At 34.0% G+C, this 20,508-nt stretch overlaps 1 protein-coding gene across 1 annotated transcript in view; it reads left to right on the top strand.

The window, feature by feature from the left end:
- The window catches only part of PRKCA (protein kinase C alpha), a 466,501-nt gene that overhangs the window by 408,293 nt on the left and 37,700 nt on the right, over positions 1–20,508 (top strand). Inside the window, exons 9-13 of the mRNA XM_031965668.1 lie at positions 5,039–5,182; positions 9,166–9,339; positions 15,696–15,787; positions 17,871–17,933; positions 19,453–19,591. Of these exons, the coding sequence (XP_031821528.1) occupies positions 5,039–5,182; positions 9,166–9,339; positions 15,696–15,787; positions 17,871–17,933; positions 19,453–19,591 (612 nt within the window). The remainder of the gene's footprint in view (positions 1–5,038; positions 5,183–9,165; positions 9,340–15,695; positions 15,788–17,870; positions 17,934–19,452; positions 19,592–20,508) is intronic.

The raw sequence follows: 20,508 nt of genomic DNA, 5'->3' as shown, positions 1-20,508 counted from the left end.
AATAAATTCATGCTGATGAGAAGTTCATCCAACTGTTCTTGAGACCTGGGAACCCTGAATTACTCCATTTGAATCTTTCCTGTTGATCTTCTGCAGGTTATAAGAAAATAAAATTATTCCATATCAAAGGTTTTTTGGATCATTCCCTCCATTGGCTTTTGGTGGGCAAAAAAAATATAGCATGTTTAATGTTTGAGTATGGCACACAGAATTCCATGTTTCCTAAGAAACTCATTAGTTGTTCCTGTAGGAAGGAATTACAAGATCCCAGCTTAAGTCATCTTTTTCTTGCTGTCTGATCTTCAGGGAATAATTCCACATTATTTTTAAGACATAAGATGCTAAAAACCTGCAGTTATCCGAATGGACTTTTTTTTTCTCCCTTCAGTAGAATTATGTTTCACAGGGAATTCTCTAGTCTTCCAATTTGTATGTTACCCATATTCTAGTTCCAGATTTATAAATGAGCCAAGGATTGTGGGTCCTTTATAGCCTGAGATTACTTTATCTCAGAAAAATACCAGAACTGAATTTTTTAGGAACCCCCCTCCAAAACTACTATCTATTTACTTTGTATTTACTTTATCATACAACATAAATTTATTTCAGAGAAGGGATTCATTTCATTTTTATCTTTGTATTTCTTGGTTCTAATACAGTGTCTTAGAGTAGAAAAGAAGAAATGCAGCAGGGTATGGGACAGGGTGTGTGTGTGTGTGTGTGTGTGTATATTTCTATATATATATATATATATGTATATATATAGTGTATAGTATATATAAGCCTGTGGTGTGACAGGCACAGTGCTAAGTGCTTTACAAATATTATCCCATTTGATCCTCACAACAAATCTAGTAGGTATGTGTTGTTGTTGTTGTCATTATTATTATTATTATCATCATCATCATCAGATAAATTATCAATCTGTCTGATACAAGCAGAAGTTGTGAGTTGTTCAGGGTCAACAACAAGTAAGTATGAGATCACATTTGAATGGAAGTCTCCCTAGCTCTAGGTGCAGAACTCTATTCACTGTACTATCAAGGTGCCACTTAATAAATACTCATAGAGTGAATTTACATTATGACATCAATCTTCTACGCTTTAGTTGGTTATATAATTGAATATAACTAGAGGAGAGACAATTGATTTTAAAACCTGATTGTCACATTGAATGAACAAATGAAACTGCATTTATTAAGTCCTTATATGTGCAAAGTAACTGAACTTTGAGCATATGATATAAAAACTATGCTTCCTGCTTTTAAGTAGCTTACATTCTAATAAGAGAAGACATGACTTGTAAGAGATTTCAACTATAAGTCAGATGGAAAGTCCCAAATCCTTAGCATGCATTTCCAAAGCATATGGTAATTACATGCTCTTTCATGTTATTTCCATCAAGCTTTTCCTAGTCTTTTTCTGCTTTTTCATGTTATTTCCATCATGATTTTCTTAGGATTCCTCATCTGTCAGTTACATTTTATCTTCTTGCCATAGCTGATATTTAACTATTGATTGATCTGGGCCATGGACTTTGACAGCAAGAACTTTCTTTTCTAGGTTTTCAGTTGTTGAACAGGTCAATCAATGTTACTCAATAAACATTTGCTATTTACCAAGCACTGTACCAAGTATTATGGATACAAATACAAAAAAGAAAGAAAAATGAACATTGTTTTCCAGGAGCCAACAAAATCATGAAGGAATGGGGCCTGCAACTTTTACAGAGAAAATTATTAGGTCAGATCTCCTCCACAAATGTAACTTTGATGGACTATGACTGCTTGAGTCAAGCCCAAAATCATGTCTTGGAGAATGCTTTTGATCTAAAGTCTCTTAATCTTATTTGTTAATGGCAACTGGCTTGATGCTGGTATTGATGACATGGCCAGTTTTTAAGAAGGTTTGTTCTTTTCAGTGATGGTGAATAAGGGCCAAACACTTAGTAGAAAAGAGTGTTCTGTTTTTCTTGGCTATCCAATGCATGGCAAAAAGCAGGTAGGGAAATTTTGATACTTGTTTCTTTAAAAATTATAAATAAAGGAGCACTGAGTCCCAAAGTTTCACAACTCAGGACCAGCAATGAATGATATATAAACATCAGTTACTATTATCAGTAATAAATTTTTGAGTCACCAGAGCAAATGATAAAAGGAAGACCAATGGGACTCCACTTTCATCAATAAACATAAATTTCTTCTTATTTGAATTAGTTAATTTACTTCTTAGCTCATGGTAGTCATAAAATCAATCATATACATATGATCCCCAAACAAGACAATTAGCTTTTCACCCCAAAAAAAAAACAAAACAAAAAAAAGAAAAAAAACCTGTATTCTATGGTTATAGACTTTGTTCCTACATCTGCTTGCTAACCCATCATACTCTTATATTGCCCCTTGGATCTTTCCTCCTCATGAGAGCTGCTCAAAAACCTCAAGGTCATTCTTAATATTTCACACTCATTTGAGACATATGGCCAATTTTTGTTAAATCTCTTTCTTCTCCTCCAGTCACCTTTCATCTATTCTCTCTGTCTGTCTTTCTATGTGTCTGTCTCTGTCTCTCTCTGTGTCTTTATGTCTCTCTCTGTCTCTGTCTTTCTGTCTCTCAGTGTCACATTTTCTCTCTTTCTCTGTCTCTCTCTCTCTCTCTCTTTCTCTGTCTCTCTCTCTCTCTCTCTCTCTCTGTATGTGTGTGTGTGTGTGGGGGGGGGGTTATCAAGCAACAGAGTTTGGATAGTTCAATGTAATGCCATTACTAGAGGTTGGAGGAGTAGTGTCCACACTTCATACCCTGGTTCACAACTTAGCACAGAGAAAGAAATGTTAGAGTTAGAGATGGAAAGACGTGGGTTCAAATCTCACCTGACATTAGCTTTGTGGCTGTTGGTGTCACTTAAATCTTCCAGTGCTCAGATAAGTAAATAAGCTACAGATGGATTACCATCTGCATTGGTAAAGAAAATTCTTAAACCTGTGAAATTACTGGTCTTTGATATTTGGCAATACTCTCCTCAAAGAGCTAAGGACAAATAACTATTTGATTACAAAAAGAATTAACAATTTAAATGTTAAATAAAATCTACAAAATGAATTTTCCCCCCTGACATCCCTAATAAGTCTTGTTAAGAGCAGATTAGAATTATGATATTGGAAACATTGACAACTTTATAAGAAATCCCAGGAACAGGGATAGAGCACTGGGCCTGGAATCAGGAAAATTTATCTTCCGGAGTTCAAATCTGTCTTCAGACACTTGTTAACTGTGTGACCCTGGGCTAATCACTTAATCCTGTTTACCTCAATTCCTCATCTGTAAAGTGAAGTCAATAGCAAACCACTACAGAATTTTTGCCAAGAAAACATCAAATGGGGTCATGAAGAGTCAGACATGACTGAACACACTGCTCATTTAGAAGGTCCTGCAGGAGGTTTTTTTTCTTTCTTTCTTTTCTTTTCTTTTTCTTTTTTTTTTTTTTTTTTAACACTTCTTTGTCACCAATTCATGAATAATTTTTCTAGGTTCATGAATCTGGCAGCTATTTGCACTTACAGTCTGCTTCTTTACCTGAGAGCATGGTATTTTTGAGCTTGTTCCTATCTCTTTAATTGGTCTATGATGATTCAATTACTCTGACTCCCTAGTGCTTCAATGACTTTTTGTGGAGAATTCATCCCCCTATATCCAGCTTCCCTAGTGATTAGGAGATCTTAATCTTAGTTCATGTCAGATTTTTCTTGCCTCCCACAGTGATACCTCATTACATTTTGCCTTTGTCTTTGGAATGTAGCAGAACTGATATAATGATCCTAATTTAACTGTGGTTTAGCAAGCAAAAGAATCAAGAGGTTGATTTCTCTAGAATCTATCTTGTTCTTGCTTTCTTAAAACTGAACTATTATAGGGGGTAGCTAGATGGTGCAGTGGATAGCCTACCTACCCTGAAGTCTGGAGGATCTGATCGTTGGTACTTACTAACTGTATAAATCTGGGCAAGACACTTAAGTCCAATTGTCTCGCAAAAACAAAACCAAAAAAACTTTAAGCTGTTTGCATTTTGGAATCTAAGTACTTTTTAGTCTCATAGGATTCTTTTTACATTGTACAGAACCAATGAAATTATTTAGTTCAATTGCAGAATTATAATTTACTTGAGTTATCATTCACTGAAATATATATATATATACACACATATTTTTGTGTATGTGTATATCATTATTCTTCTTATCACTGTTAACATACAGTGGTTGAAATTGGACAATGGCCATAAATCATCCACGTAGTCTGACTTTAAGCAGTGCTTTTCCAAGTGATAAGTTCTCCCCTTTCCAAATGGCACCAACTGTCAGAATGTTCCTTATGCAGATTGAACTTCAAATATAAAAATATGTCAATAAGAAAAATTGTAGTGTACTTTTCTATTTCCTTAATTATGAAAAGGAATATGGCCTTATGATTAGAGAACCAGACTGGAAACCAAGAAAACCTGGGTTAAAGGCTCTCCTTCTCCTCTGTCTGACATAAAATGAATGAATAGACCTGGGCAAATCACTTAACTTCCCAGTGTTTGAGGCAGCTCTCCAGAAAAAAATCTGATCTGTATTGATTGAGGGAGCTTTCACACTCAAGAGATTTTTTATAACAATGAAATCATAAATTCAGGACCTTTATTTTCTTCTTTTATTTTGAGAAGGGGGAAGAGCATGATTTTTTTTTCCCTAAGAAGAAATTTCTTTGGGTCAAAACAAGAGTAGCCTGTATTTGAGAGGATAATTGTGTGATGGATTATTTTTATTGTTTGAATGCTTAAAAAGAGATATATTTGCATAATTTTCTGATTGGAAAGTAGAACTATTTATATAACTTTTTAGAAGAAGAGGGTCTTTGTGGGCAATGTAGCCATTGGCATCTGACCTGATATCAATTCCTCTCTCTCTGTAATCCTATTTTCTCTTCTCAAATCAATCAGCCTTAGTTAAAATGTCTTTTTATTAGAAGAGGATTAATTTTCTTGCATTTGATTTTTATTTAGAAAGCCAAGCTTGGCCCTGCTGGTAACAAGGTGATCAGTCCATCAGATGACAGAAAATCCAATGTACCATCCAACAACCTTGACAGAGTGAAACTTACAGACTTTAATTTTCTCATGGTCCTGGGGAAGGGTAGTTTTGGAAAGGTAAGTAGACTGTATTCTTCTAATACTGGGGATATAAATGACAATAGAAAATGGGGGGAATAAACAGCTTTTCTTCCATTCTCCTCAGAAATGTATACTTTCAAGATAGAAAAGGATATAAAATTATAGCACAGAAAAGGATAGACAAGTTTACAACCACTCCATTTTTCCTAGTATCCCAAATATTTCCTAGACCCTTAGCTAATTTCATTACATAAGAACATTACCAAAGCACTCTATATAATCCAGTTTTGTTCATCACTTTTAAGCAAATTTAACAGCCAAAAAAATCTATTTGTAATAAAATTATTAAGATGTCTTCAGTCAGAGTTTTCTATTTGTTATCTCATGAATAATGAGTCAAAAGCTAAACAAAATATAACAGAATTATCTTTTTGTGGAAAATGCATTAGAAAAGTCTCCAGTTTATGGATAAAATGCTATATATGAGAACAAATCAGAGTAAAAACCTGCTATAATTAGTGGATTATCAAGTTAAGCAAAAGTTGAGCAAGAGTTAAGGAAATTTCTGGAGGTCCAAGTTGTTATGTTCCATTGGAAGAGGATCCTTTCCTTAGGTTTGTAAATGTTATGACTCTCTGCACTCTCACTTGATAAGCTTATCAACTTCCTAATGATCATCTCTCTGCAGATGATTACCAAGTCTGTATATTTTTGCCCTCATTGCTCTTCTTAGCCAAAGCCATACATTTCCAATTTCTATGGGATATTTTAAACTCAATGTCTGATGAGCATCTCAGATTGAACATGTACAAAACTAAACTCATTATATTTTCCTCAACATTCACTCTTATTTTGAACTCCCCTCTTTCTGGTGAGAACATTACAATCTTTTCAGTTATCTAGGTTTGCAAACTTGGATTATTCCTTGATTCCTCACTCTCTCTGATCCACAACAATGTGGTTTAGGAAAAAGGACACTGAAATAAGTTAGGAAACCCTAAGTTCAAATCCTGCCATAGATGCTACTTATTAGCTGTTGACTGTGTGTAAGTCATTTAACTAAGAAAGACCATTTATAGAAAGTGAGATTTTTAGCTAAGACTTGAAGGAAGCCTGAGAACTCAGAAAGCAGAGACAAGGAAAGCATTCTAAGCATGCAAAAGCATGGGTTTGGGAGATGCAATGTTATACATGAGGAATTAGAATGGTGTCATTGAATTGTAGACAACATACAAGGAAGCAAGGCACAAGAACATTGGAAAGATATGCAGGTGTCAAATGAGAACTTTAAAAGACAGATAGAATTTTATTTTTGTTCTTGCACATGATAGGAATTACCTGAACACAGCATCCTCATCTATAAAAAGAGGGAGGTGTATCAGATAGCTGTCCTTTCTACTGTCCCTTCCAAGTTTATAGCTATGATCCAATTAGCAATGTCCCATCTCCATTTAGAAGTCTATGTAATACTAGGAAAATTCTGCTTCTCCATTTATCAACTTAGAGATCACCATTCCTTTAATGGAAATAAGATTTTTAGAAAGTTAAAAATGTTCAAGATGGTTATTTTTGAGTGGATGTTTTATACTCTGATGATTTATTCAGATCTTACATGCTCACTTAGACTTCTAAAAATTGTTTTGGTATATTCTTGAATGAAAAAGTGAGTTAGATCAGTAAAAGTTACATTTTTCCCGTCCAGTCCATGACAAATACCTTCTCAATAGCAATGGTTAGTAGAATTTTTTTTTACTAGTCTTTTTACAGTAGTTCTTTCAATTTTAAAATGCCTAAACAACATTGTATAAGAATCAATAACTACCTTCTCAATTTCCAGTTTTAAAAATCTTGGCTTATTTTGAGTATTAATTACCAGTAGTTTTTACCTCAAAATTATTTTTAGCTTTTGAACTTTGCTTTTTATGTGACAGAACCTAATTAATTGTGGATTTGAAGAATTCGAGGATAACAACTGCTACAGTATCTCTAGCTATCATTTTTTGTGTATTCTACTACTTTGTAGGATTAATATTAATTAATAGGAAATGAACATTTCCTTGGAGTAATAACAATTCTTTAAAAATATCAAAATAGAGCAATAAAATGCTCATTTTCATGTACCCCAAACCCAGGACTGAAGTACAGACTGAAAACTAAAGGTTGGGAAACCTTTATCTGATTTCATCAGGGTCAGCAGTAAGTAGAACATATAACTGACAATGTCATCATCACAACAACTATTATTATATAATTATTATATATATTCTAACATATAGTTATATATTATGTAATTATTATAATTATGTAATTATGATAATAATGAGCTTTTGCTTATATTACCCTTTAAGGTTTGAAAATAACATTTCAAATATCTCCATTTATCTTCCTAACAACCCTGGGAAGTAGGTGCTATTTTTATCTTAATTGTTCAGATAAGCAAACTAAAACACCCTCTCCCAGAGTTCCACAGCTATTTAGTTTCTGAAGCTTGATTGGACACAGTTCTTCCTGACTCCAGTTCCATCACTGTGTCCATGGCACCATCTAGCTGCCCCTAAAAATAAGACTTTATCAGTTAATTTTTTTGTCTAATCAACAAGCATTTATGAGATTCTTACTACTATGGATACAAAGAAAAGCAAAAATTTAACTGGGAAAGCCACAGTCCCCAGGTTTTTTTTTTTTTTCAAACTACTATGTACAAACAAGATATATGCTAGATAAATTGAAGTTAATTTCAGAGAGAATGCACTAACATTAAGGAGAAGATTTACTACAGAAAATAGGATTGTAGTTAAGATTCAAAGCCAACCTAATAAGAGGCAGAGATGAAGAGAAAGCTTTTTACACATAATGGACAATCTGGGAAAATGCAAGAAGTCAGAAAATGCAGTGCTGTGCACAAGCAATAGCAAACAGGCTTGGTATCATTGATTGTAGAATATTTAAGGGGGAGGAAAATGTAAGAAGGCTGCAATTATCTAGAGGTACTGTGATATAATAATATAACAGGCTTTTAAAGCCAAACAGAGGATTTTATATTTAATCCTGAAGCAGGGAAGTTTATTGAATAGGGGAAATGACATGATCAAGCCTATGCATCAGGACCCAGCTTCATAAACTGTGAATCCCAACTCCATATAGGGTCTTATAACTGAATGTGGGAATTAAAAAATTATGTTTTATTATCAGTAAATGTTTGATTTGTATACCTGTTTTATATACTGGAGATCATGTAAAAATTTCATAGATGAAAGGGAAAAGTGAGTGGGAAAAAGTTTAAGAATACTTACTCTAAGAAAATCACTTTGACAGCTGGGTAAAAAGTGAACTAGAATGAGAAGAGATTTGAGACAGGAAGATCAGTCTATAGACTATTTCAATAGTTTAGGTTTAAAGTATAAAGAGGCTGTACCAGGAGAGCACCAATACAGAGAGCGTCAGAGGACTCAAGGGAGCATATGGGAGAAATGTTATAAACATAGAATCAAGAAGAGACAGGATTCAGCAACAGGTTGGATGTGGAGATGAAACTGAGGATCAAAGCTATATTATAATGTTTTCAGTAGAACTTTCAGAACTTCAATAAATTTTTAGTCAAGTAACAGTTGATTTAGCTAAATATAGCTTCTGTGTTAATTATGCTGCTGACCTGAAATCTCAGTACCTTTTTGCAAGAGCTTTAGTCCCCAGAGCCAGTTAATTTTCTATTTTTTCCTCAGTAATATTTTATTTTACAATTACATGTAAAGATAACTTTCAACATTGATTTTGTAAGATTTTGAGTTCCAAATTTCCATTTTACCCTTCCTACCTCAGTAACACAGATATTGACTCAAAAGACCAGATACTTTAGAATTCTATCATTTATATAGTGATAGAAGTAAAAACTTGTTCTTAACTTTAGACCAACTGCAAAATTTTTTAATCAAATCCACTGCTCTGTTGCAATTTGAAGCTCTTAAAAGTTACTGTTCTTTTTCAAAAGAATGTTCAAGTTATCAATTTTTCATGTTTAGGTGATGTTGGCTGACCGGAAGGGAACAGAAGAACTATATGCCATCAAAATTTTGAAAAAAGATGTGGTGATACAAGATGATGATGTTGAATGCACAATGGTAGAGAAGAGAGTATTAGCACTCCTAGACAAGCCTCCTTTCTTAACACAACTACACTCCTGTTTCCAGACAGTGGTAAGTCTTTCTTAACTTTTTATGCTTTCTCAAATAGTTCTCCTTTGCTACAGTAAGACAATAGTTATTTGATTCGACATCTGAGTCCTCTGGACTCTTTGTACTTAGTTGCAAAAACAAATAAAACTGGAAACTAAATGAGTACTTTCAGATTACAATATTTCTTGGTTTCTCCATGGTGGCAAAAATATATAGTCTGGCACAAATCCTCACTACTGGGCTTTAATTTCATGAATGGTTGTTATGTATTATGGAAAACTTTCTTGGTTATCAGAGGACTAGGAGAATGTAGGATGCTCTAAACATCCTTATTATACACTTATAGTGTAATCAAATAAGGGCATTACTATTCTTTATAGCAGTAACCAGTGACAAGAACCAATAGCACAGGAACTAAGATTCAGAACTTCCCCATTCTACCAGTCTCCTATTCATCTCCTAGAAATACCTAGAAATAGTTTATAAGTGTCCTGTAAGCATTCCCAAACAAGCCATTTCCATTCTCTTGTCAGTTTGTAACTCTATTTGAGATATGTCAAGCTATAGTTTACTAGTTCAAACTTAGGAGTGAGGAAATATGTGTTCACAAGCCTAGCAAGTTTACCAGTAGTCCTTTGCTTTTAATTTCAAAATCTTAAGAGAGAGAATCATAACCAGATTGTAATAAAGCCTGAGGTTAAAATGAAAGATAATATTCACCATTCTCCAGCCACTGTGTGTCAGTCTTATCTTGATTGTAAGCCATGTTTCTCTAATCCTTGTTTCAGTATAGTTCTTGGCGTTGCCATCCATCATTGCTAATCTCATTTCTGTAAGGGAAGTATTTGCACAATTTGTGTTAGGTGGGATCAGCAGGGAATGGAACCTACTATGTTTAAAAAATAGATCCCTGTGTGCTTCATCTCTACATCCCTGAAGAAATCACATAAATTTTGTTACACTCATTAAGCTAAGGAAATGATATATAAAGCACAGAAAGAAACATGAAATTAAAGCATATAAAAAACAAATTGAATATGATGTGCTGAAGGCTTCTTCTTGGCAGTAAACATTGATGACATCATCTTTGTCTTCCTCCCAGCCCTGTACACACTGTACATCACTTTAATGATGAACTTCAGTGAAATGATGGTGTTGTCAAGAATAAAATCATATTCAGCTTCTACCTCTGTAGGATTTAGTTTTAGCTATTCTACTACAGAACCATCTAATTTGTCTTACCCACCACTAACTTCTCCCACCATTCTGTACAGTGTGTTGATAACTATTCAGACATCTATGACTGGTTCTGTGCAGCCTTTTATAAATGTTGGTGACATAAAAGAGAGAATATAATTTAGTGCACCAGTGACTAGATACTTCTCAGGCAATGCAAACTTTTCTGTAAAGCCTCATGTCCTCGTGGAATGTTAGTCAAAGTAAATTAATGTCTAGTATTATAGGTCAATAAAGAAATAGAATCATCAGATCTTTGAGGCTAAGAATTGATGTCTTTATAAGTGATAAAAGAATAAAGTAAAACATCACTCTTTCACGGGATCCATAGCTCATAGTTCCTCTGTGCCTCAGTTGCCTCATCTGAAGAATGCAGGAGGCCTCTAGCAAAACTGAACCCAAATCCCCTATGAAACCTCTAGCAAAGATTTAAAAGGGCACCAGGTAAAACACAGTATTTAAATACAACCATAAACCTATATGTGCTCTGGTGGGAGAGGGAGGGATGCCAAAGGGGTTTGTTGCCAACAGTCTTGGCCCCAGCCTGTGGAAACTGAAGCAAAGGATACATATTGATTCTATCAGGTTACTGTGCAGGAGAATGAGATGAGTGCTTGGGGCCCTAAATTGGCCTGAAGCCGGCAATATCTTTAATATCTTGTTAGAACCAGAATAAGAGTTGAAGCAAGCTCTCTTTTTAGGCATCTACCCAAGGGAAAGAGATAGACACAATAGCCAGGGTAGGGAAGGTTCAGGAGTCTTATAATGGGTATGATCCCCATATTCAATGTATGCACCAAGAGATCCAGGTGATAGGGATGAGGCAGAGGTAGCTCGGAGTTCTGGAAGAGAGAAAAAAAAAAAAACTCAGTATAATCTCCAATAATAAGTCACTCTTTCCTCAGCAGGAAACAAAGACATGGAGAGATGGCCACAGTCAACAGCTGTAGAAAGCCACTAAGAGACAAAAACAGAAGCATGGATTGTAGCAGAGAGCTGAATTTTTCCCTAGATGGAACCCAGCTCTCTGCCCAAGGCTAAGATTACATAAAAAAAGTGGGGAGGATGATCAGGAGCTAACTAGCTCATCAAAAACATACAAAAACTACAGAACTGCTAGACTGCAGCATGGTCAAAACAAGGCAGGGCCTGTCCACTAATCCAAGAATTCAAGAAGAACCAGAGTCTTCTTAAAGGATTCAGTAAGGAACCATTTCTAGAAATATGAATAAACAGAAGAAAATTATGCACCTGATGAAGAAATATTATAGCTACAAAGCCCAAAAAGATAAATTTAGAAGATGGTAATTCCACAAAAAGTAGTGTCAGGGAAGGGGAAAATAACAGCTACCATTTATATAACTATTAGATTTGCAAAGTGCTTTACATTTCTTATTCCACTGGATCACTTCAACAGTTGTAGAAGAGTCTAATTCTATGCCCATTTTCCAAAGAGAGAAAATGAAGAATAGAGAAATAAAGTGACTTGCCTGGTGTCACATAACATAAATATTTTAGATAAAATTTGAACTCAGAAACTCATTAAAAATAGATAAAATTAGATTTTGTGAGGGAAAAAAATTGGGAAGGAAATAAATGTTTTATAATAAAAGGTAGAAAAAATAATTTGATTAGTGCTCTCCATGAAAAAAAAAATTTAAACTCATTGTTCAAAGCCAAAATAGTAAAAAATTTAGGAGATTTAGAAGAGTTAGGGTTAGGGTTAGGGTGCTCGAATTTAGGGTTAGGGTTAGGAGAATTTAGAAAATTTAGGAGATACCTACATTCTAAAACAACAAAACTGCAAACAATATGAATTTTCAGTTGATGAAATTAAAGCCATCTATAAGCACATGAAAAAATGATTTAAATGACTGTTGACTAGAGAAATGCAAATTAAAACAACTCTGGGGTACTATCTCACACCTTTCAGGTTGGTTAAGATAATAAGAAAATATAATGATAAATGTTGGAGGGGATGTGGAGAGACTGGAATACTAATGCATTGTTAGTGGAGTTGTGAAATGATCCAACTATTCTGGAGAACTATGCCCAACGGGCTATAAAACTGTGCATAACCTTTAACCCAGAAGTGCCATTACTGGGTCTGTATCTCAAGGAAATCATAAAGTAGGGAAAAGAACCCACATGTGCAAAAATGTATGTAGCACTTCTTTTTGTGATAACAAAGAATTGGAAAATGAGTAGATGCACGTCAGCTGGGGAATGTTGTGGTATGTGAAGATCAAGACTATTATTGGTCTATAAAAAATGATGAACAGTCTGATTTTAGAAAGACCTGGAAAGATTTACATGAATTGATACAGAACCAGGAATACATTGTATATATTTACAACAAAAATGTATGATGATCATCTATGAAAGACTTGGTTCTTCTCAGTGGTTCTGTGAGCCAAAGCAGTCCCAATAAACTTTGGATAGAAAATGCCATATGCATCCAGAAAAAGAATTATGGAGACTGAATATAAATCAACATATGCTATGTTCACTTCTTTTTTCTGTTTTGTTTTGTTTTTTATCTCTCCCATGGTTTTTCCTTTTTGGTCTGATTTCTGTCCCCCAATATGATTCATAAAGCAATGTGTATTAAAATAAATAAATTCTTTAAAAAACTGACCTAGAAAAAATAGGTCAGTGAGAGATAATTTGAAAAACACTAGACTCCTTGAAAACCATGATCAACAAATCTGATTGGATATCATATTTGAAGGAATCACAAAAGAAACCTAACTAGGTTTTTTAAAGCCAAAGGGCAAAATCAAAAATAAAAAGAATCCATTAGAAGCTACCTAAAAGAAATCCTGAGACAGCTGTGTAAAGCTGGGCAAGTTTCTTAGACTCTCCAAGCCTCAGTTTCATTCATATCTATTAAATAGGGTTGATAATGATAGTGCCTACCTCATAGGGTTCTTCTGGTACGTCTAATAAAAAGATATGTAGAAAGCACTTTGCAAACCTTAAAGGACTATCCAAATGCTATCTGTTATTCTTCAGTACTTATCACAGTGCCTGCATAAAAAAAAGTGCCTATTAAATACTTAACTGACTGACTGAAATCATTCATAGTAAAGGATCCATGAAAAGCGCTTAATACATTGACTTGACTGACAGATCAAGTGCAAATCTAAGAAAACTGGAAGAAGGTAAGAACTAGTAATCATGCTTTGAGAAAAATGGAATGAGATCACTTCAGTTATAAATTTTAATATTGACCCCATTCTTTTTTCCCTTTCTTTTCTGTGTAAATTAAAAGAAAGAAAAACATCAATGCAGTTGGAATTAAAAGAGAAATACATGTTAACTGGGGAAAATTTTTTCTTTTTTTAAAATTTTCCTTTTTTTCCCCTCAATAGTATTTATTTTTCCAAATACATGTAGAGATAGTTTTCAACATTCATTAGTGTTTCAAAATTTTCTCCCTCCCCCATTCCCAAGAAAGCAAGCAATCTGATAAATGTATGCAATCCTTTTGAACATATTTCCATATTTCTCATATTGTGCAAGAAAAAATCAAACCAAAGGGGGGAAAACATGAGAAAGAAAAAGCAAACAAACAAACAAATAAAAAAGGGTGAAAATACTGTGTTTCAATTCACATTTGGTCTCCATAGACTGATTTTTCTTTGGATATGGATCACATTTTCTATCCTAAGTCTATTGGAATTGTCTTGAATCATGGTATTGCTAAGAAGAGCCAAGTCCATCACAGTTGATCATCACACATTTTTGCTGTTACTATGTACAATGTTCTCCTGTTTTTATCCACTTACCTCAGCATCAGTTCATATAAATCTTTTCAGGCTTTTCCAAAATCAGCCTCCTCATCATTTCTTAGAGAACAATAATATTCCATTATATTTATATACTATAACTTATTCAGCCATTCCCCAATTGATGGGCATCCATTCAATTTTTAGTCCCTTGACACTAAAAAGTGCTGCTATAAATGTTTTTGCACATGTGAGTCCTTTCCCCTCATTTATAATCTCTTTGGGATTCAGAAAATATCCCAGTAGTGACACTGCTAGATCAAAGGGCTACACAGTTTTGTAGCCCTTTGGGCATAGTTCCAAATTGTTCTCCAGAATGATTGGATTATTTCACAACTCCACCAAAAATGCATTAGTGTGGCAAAAATCTTTTGCAGCTTCCATATCTATTAAACATTTGACATCCTAATATATAGGGAAATGATATAAATTTGTAAGAATATTATCATAATTGTCCAATAATTTGAACAGGCAGGTTTTAACATAGAAAACATGGAAATATGCTCCTAATTACCAATAGTAAGAGAAAATTAAATGGAAAATAACTGCTGTTCCACTTCACAACCTTCAGTGTTTGACATACTAAGCACTTAAATACTTGTTGGTCAATTGGTCACATTGGCACATATGACCAAAAGAAAAATGGTAAGTATTGGAAGGGCAGTGTAAGACAGAACCTATGTGAATTTTACTTACTCCAGAAAACAATTTGGAATTATACTTCAAAGGTGACTGAATTATACAAACCCTTTGATCCAGTAATACCAGTAGTAAACATATGTGTCAATAGGTCAAAGCCTTTTTGTTGTAGCAAAGAATTAGAAATAAATTGGTTTTCTATCAATTGGGAATTTATAAACAAATGATGAAATGTGAATTTAAAAGATTATTAAATCATTATAATATTATTACATTAAGTAAAATGATGTAAAAAATGTAAAAGAACTTTTATAAATGGTTAGTATAATTTCCAATTATGACTCTTGTAGACTAATGATGAAACATGCCACTTCATGGCAAAAAGATGTTGGAATAAAATATAAAATATGATATGCATTTTCAGAAGCAGTTTATGTGTTAGTTTGTTTGCCAAATCGTATTTTCTATTGTTGGGGAGGAATTATGAGATGGAAGAGGGTTTGGTATCTAGTAATAGTTAAAAAAAAAAAAAAAGGAAAAAATATTAATGGAACATTTCTAAAAAGATACCAAAGAGAGCAGAAGAAAGTAGAAAAGGGCAAATAGAGCAGTTTTACTAAATTTAATAAATACTTTAAAAACTGTAACAGATGTAGTTTCATATACAATCTTTTTTCTCTGCTTTTCTTTTGGCTAATACTTGGTTCCTAGGATCGTCTTTATTTTGTCATGGAATATGTCAATGGTGGAGATCTCATGTACCACATTCAGCAAGTAGGAAAATTTAAGGAGCCACAGGCAGTGTGAGTATTGTTTTATTTCTGCCATTTTAGTTTAAATGTACAAAAGGAGAAACCCCTTATTGATGTTCTCTTGATTGCCTTTTTTAGCTATCAAAATCCTTTGTTTTCCTCTTGGAAAACAATGGAAGAAAAATAATCAGCACTAACTTACTTTATATTTAGATTTAATAAGCCAAAATAACAAACCAAGAAGTGGATTTTGTGTAATTTGAGAACAATATGTAAGATCCATTCAGTTCATTGTTTTAAAAAAATATTAAGGGGCAAATTGCCATTACCAAAAAGTATATAATACATTAAAAAATAATTATTGGGAGTTTTTTCAAGCAAGAGAAATTCTAACTAACTCTCAAATAAAACCTAGTATGTATTATGTTATGATCTTGTATTGGTAGAGGGGATGCCCACATTGATCATACCACCTGTGTGACCTAGCTCAACTCCCATAACCTTGATGAATCTCTTAATTTCCTCATCTGTAAAAGGAGTTGGATAGATGTTCAAAAAGGCCCCTTTGAGCTATAAATGCATGATCTTATGATCTTTCTGTCTTTAAATCTACAATCCTATAATACTTTGAAAATACAGAACCAAATGACTATTGGAAGGTACAATATAAGATTATTCAGGCAATGCATTTCAGATACATGTTATGAAAATTTTCTCACTTTTGATTTTTATCTTTAAAAGGAAAGACATATCTATTCTCATTCTACCTGTATATGTGTGTGACATAAAACTTTAACACATACAAAGATCAAAAGTTAATGCCATGGCAACTTGATCCACCAGAGGGAAAATTTCAGAATTGCTGAGGACAGTTCTGAAATAATACTTAAAAGCTTCTGGGATCTTTTCCTTTTATTAAATTCAAACTAATGAAAAACATTTATTTTAGTGATCCTTTCCCCCCCCCCCCCCTTTTTTGCCCTATTTTGACTGTTCACAACTTTTGAAAGCTGACTTAGATTCTGTCTGCAGAGATTCCTGAATACCTTGGAGATTTTAACCCATCTTTCAGCATTTCACCTACATGTCACAAAATTTACTAATTTGGAAGTAACATTTTAGAGCTATCAAATTATTCTAAATGGGATGATAGTTCGGTGAGAATTCGTACAGAGCCCATTTTAGTTCAGACTTTCAGGAATGATGACAATCATTTGTTTCATTGCACACTATATTCTATGTTGGGAAAAGGAATTAGTTGTAATCCAATTCACCACTGTGTTTCCCTAAAATGACACTGAATGTAAAGTGGTAATTTTTTCCCCTTAATATCATATGGAGGGGGCAGCTAGGTGGTCCAGTGGATGGAGCACTAGACTTGGAATCAAGAGGACCTGAGTTCAAATCCAATCTCAGACACTTAACACTTCCTAGCTGTGTGACCCTGCCAAGTTATTCAACTTCAATTGCCTCACCTATTTACATATGGATGTATATTTATATGTGTGTATGTATATACACATACTTATATGTATCATATGTTAAACAATTTGCATCAAAGAAAACCTCTTTGAAGGCTTTTAAAGAATCTATGTGGAGGTACTTTATGAAAAAGTAACATCTTTTTTACTGAAATAGGAAAGTATCCATTGATCTCAAACTCCCTTTCAGCACCAACGTTCTATTTTTCTATGAGCACATAACAGGCTTTCTAAAAGAGAGGTACCATAAGAGAAAGGTTAGAACACTCAGGTTTGAATCCTGACTTCAACATTAGTGTGATCCTTGGCAAGTAGAATCACCTCTTTGAATCTCAGTTTCCTCATCTGTAAAATTATACCTGCATTCCCTACCTCCCATTATGAGGAAAGCACTTTGTAAACCTTAAGAGAAAATCAAAATGGGGATATCTTGATTGTCCATTAATTTTCTGTGGGGTATGAAATTGAGGGGAAGGTTTAATTTGTTGAATAAATAACAGATTGTGCATGGCTTGTTCTAGTCAATACCAGATGTCAGAATTACTTTTATGTTCTTTGATGTTTTGAGTTTGGAACATCTGAAATGGAAGAAAGGAAGGATAAAGAAGGAGCAAGTAGAATGTCATGGATATCAAGTAATATTTCTTTTCCAGGTTCTATGCAGCAGAGATTTCAATTGGATTATTCTTCCTTCATAAACAAGGGATCATTTATAGGTAAGACCTGGAGCTCTTTTTCTCAGCTATTCATTTAGTAATTACACTACATGTTAGAAGATAGATTATTTTGTAATTTATATACTGAAATACAAAACAGATAAAAATCAGAAAGTAGGACATAGGAGGCAGAGTTTTAGCTCTTGCCCTGAAAACTTCTTGTCTTGTGATTTCAGGGTAAACATTGCACTTCTCAGATTCTCAGCTTCTTTATCTGTAAAATGGACACAATAGCTGCACTCTCCCATGTGCATTTTGTAGATGGCAACCTGCTATTTAAATGTAGCTATTATTAACAGGAATCCCCTCTGAGCTTCCTTTCATTTTGACTTCAGTGAAGAAAGAACCATCTTTGGTTGAATTTCTCAGTTTTGGAGACTTCCTATTTTATTTTTACATTCATAAGAAAACATGTTTGTGCCCACCAACAATGCCTTTCTCTTTTTTCTTTGAAATGAGGTCACAACAAACACTGAAAATCAAAAATATTGTTTTCAATTGTATGTGTTTCTGTAGAGGGGCAGTATAATAGAGAGTAATAGTGTTGTCAAACTCAACTAGAAAATGGGGCCATTAATCTGTTCATAAAGATTCATAAAGTTATCTTTTGACTTATTTTAAAGCATAATATTATTTATATTTTATTGAATTTTTATTTATTGTCAAATGTTTTCCAATTGGGACAGTTAGGTGACACAGCAAATGATATACCAGACCTGGAATGAGAATCAAATCTGGCCTCAGACATTTCCTAATTATGTGACCCTGAGCAAGTCACTTAATACTATATGCCTCCAGTTTCCTCATCTTTAAAATGAGCTGAAGAAGGAAATGGTGAACCATTACAGTATCTTTGCTACGAAAACCCCAAATGGGCTTATAAAGACTCAAGCACAACTGAAGTGACTGAAATGACTTAATAACAACAATTTTCCCAATTATTTGTTAATCTGGTTTAAGCCACATTTGGGAGTGATGTAGACTGCTTATGACCCAGAGACCATGTGGTTGAAATCTTAAAGCCAGGAAGATTTGGGTTTCAGTCCTGCCTCTGACATACTGACTCTTGACATGCCATTTATCCTCTCAATGCTCTTAGCTGTTCTCTAAGATGTTTAAATTGTAGAGAAGGTGCTGACCTACATTAGTAGAGGAATTTTCCCTTTATCAATAAAATCACAGGTCCAGTTTTTAATCCCTTCCAATAGCAGAATATAGGGTTGTTGGGAGGTCTATATTTGAATGTTGTTGATTCTGATTCTGCATATTAATTAAATACAAGAAAATTCAACAACCACAAAGTGATTATTTCCAAAAATAACTTTAAAAATTAATTGTCATCTTGAATTCCCTGAGAGGACACATGTTCCCTATTTTCTTGTACAAAATAGAGTGGGGCACAACCTCTTATTATGGCGGAGTACTTACTCACCAGACCATTTCAATGATATCCAAATGATACAAAGGAAATCTGAGTTTACTCTGGAATTAAACACTGATACTAATCTACTCCTTTCAGAGATTTGAAATTAGACAATGTCATGTTGGATTCAGAAGGACACATCAAGATTGCTGATTTTGGAATGTGTAAAGAGCATATGTTAGATGGAGTCACAACCAGGACCTTCTGTGGAACTCCAGATTACATTGCTCCAGAGGTAAGGATTTAAAGTTGCAGTCCAATTCTCAGGTATGAGGAGCAAATGTACATTTAAGATTTTCTAAATTTGAAAGTTTGAGTTTTTTATCTTTGATATCCATTCATTCAACCAGCAGTTCACACATTTATCCTCATCCAAGCCTATTGAAATATTTAGCTTTCTCTGAAGCATGTCTCATGTTTCCCCCTGCTATGTGGTTTCTGGTTTTTCTTGGTTCTACAGATGGTTACCTCTATTCATTACTACTTTTACCTTGCCTCCCAAAATGATTTTTTATTTATTGTGTATTTTTATTTTCATTTTATTGTATTTTATTTATTCTATATTTTTCCCGTCAGTAAAATCTAAGTCCTTGCACAGCAGAAACTGTTTCATTTTAGTCTGTGTATTTCTACTGTTTAGCACATACTGCTTAGCTTGGTACATGATAATATTTTTATTAAATGTTTGCCGAATTGAATTGAAATGAATTCATTTTGGTCAGCATGCATTAAATCTAATATCCACAAAGTAATTTGCTAGACACTGGTAGAAACACAAAGAGAAATGAGACATGACTTCTATCCTCAAGGGGTTTACAGTCTAATTGGGAAGAAAAGATACATGTCCAAAGAACTAAAAGTAGAATATGGCATGTGTTTTAAAAAGGCATGACCTACAGTGTTATGAACATTTGGAAAGAAATTCCTTCTGCTGCCAGTAGAGGTAGGATTGTAAAATAATTCCTAGTCACTTTGAGTGACCTACATAATGCCAGGCTCGGGCTTCTAATTCTTAATTTTCATTTTGATTTCCAAATGCTCTCCCTCCTTTGGGCCTCTCTGTGACTCACTGAGACAACAAGCAATATGATACCCACTATATAGATGAAATCATACAAAACATATTTCTGTATTAGATGGAGAGGGAGAGCA

This window comes from Sarcophilus harrisii, chromosome 4 (genome assembly GCF_902635505.1).
Source record: "Sarcophilus harrisii chromosome 4, mSarHar1.11, whole genome shotgun sequence".
NCBI classification, from domain to species: Eukaryota; Metazoa; Chordata; class Mammalia; order Dasyuromorphia; family Dasyuridae; genus Sarcophilus; species Sarcophilus harrisii.
The sequence above is the reverse complement of the archived record's forward strand: the minus strand, read 5'-3'. Positions and strand labels throughout refer to the sequence as shown.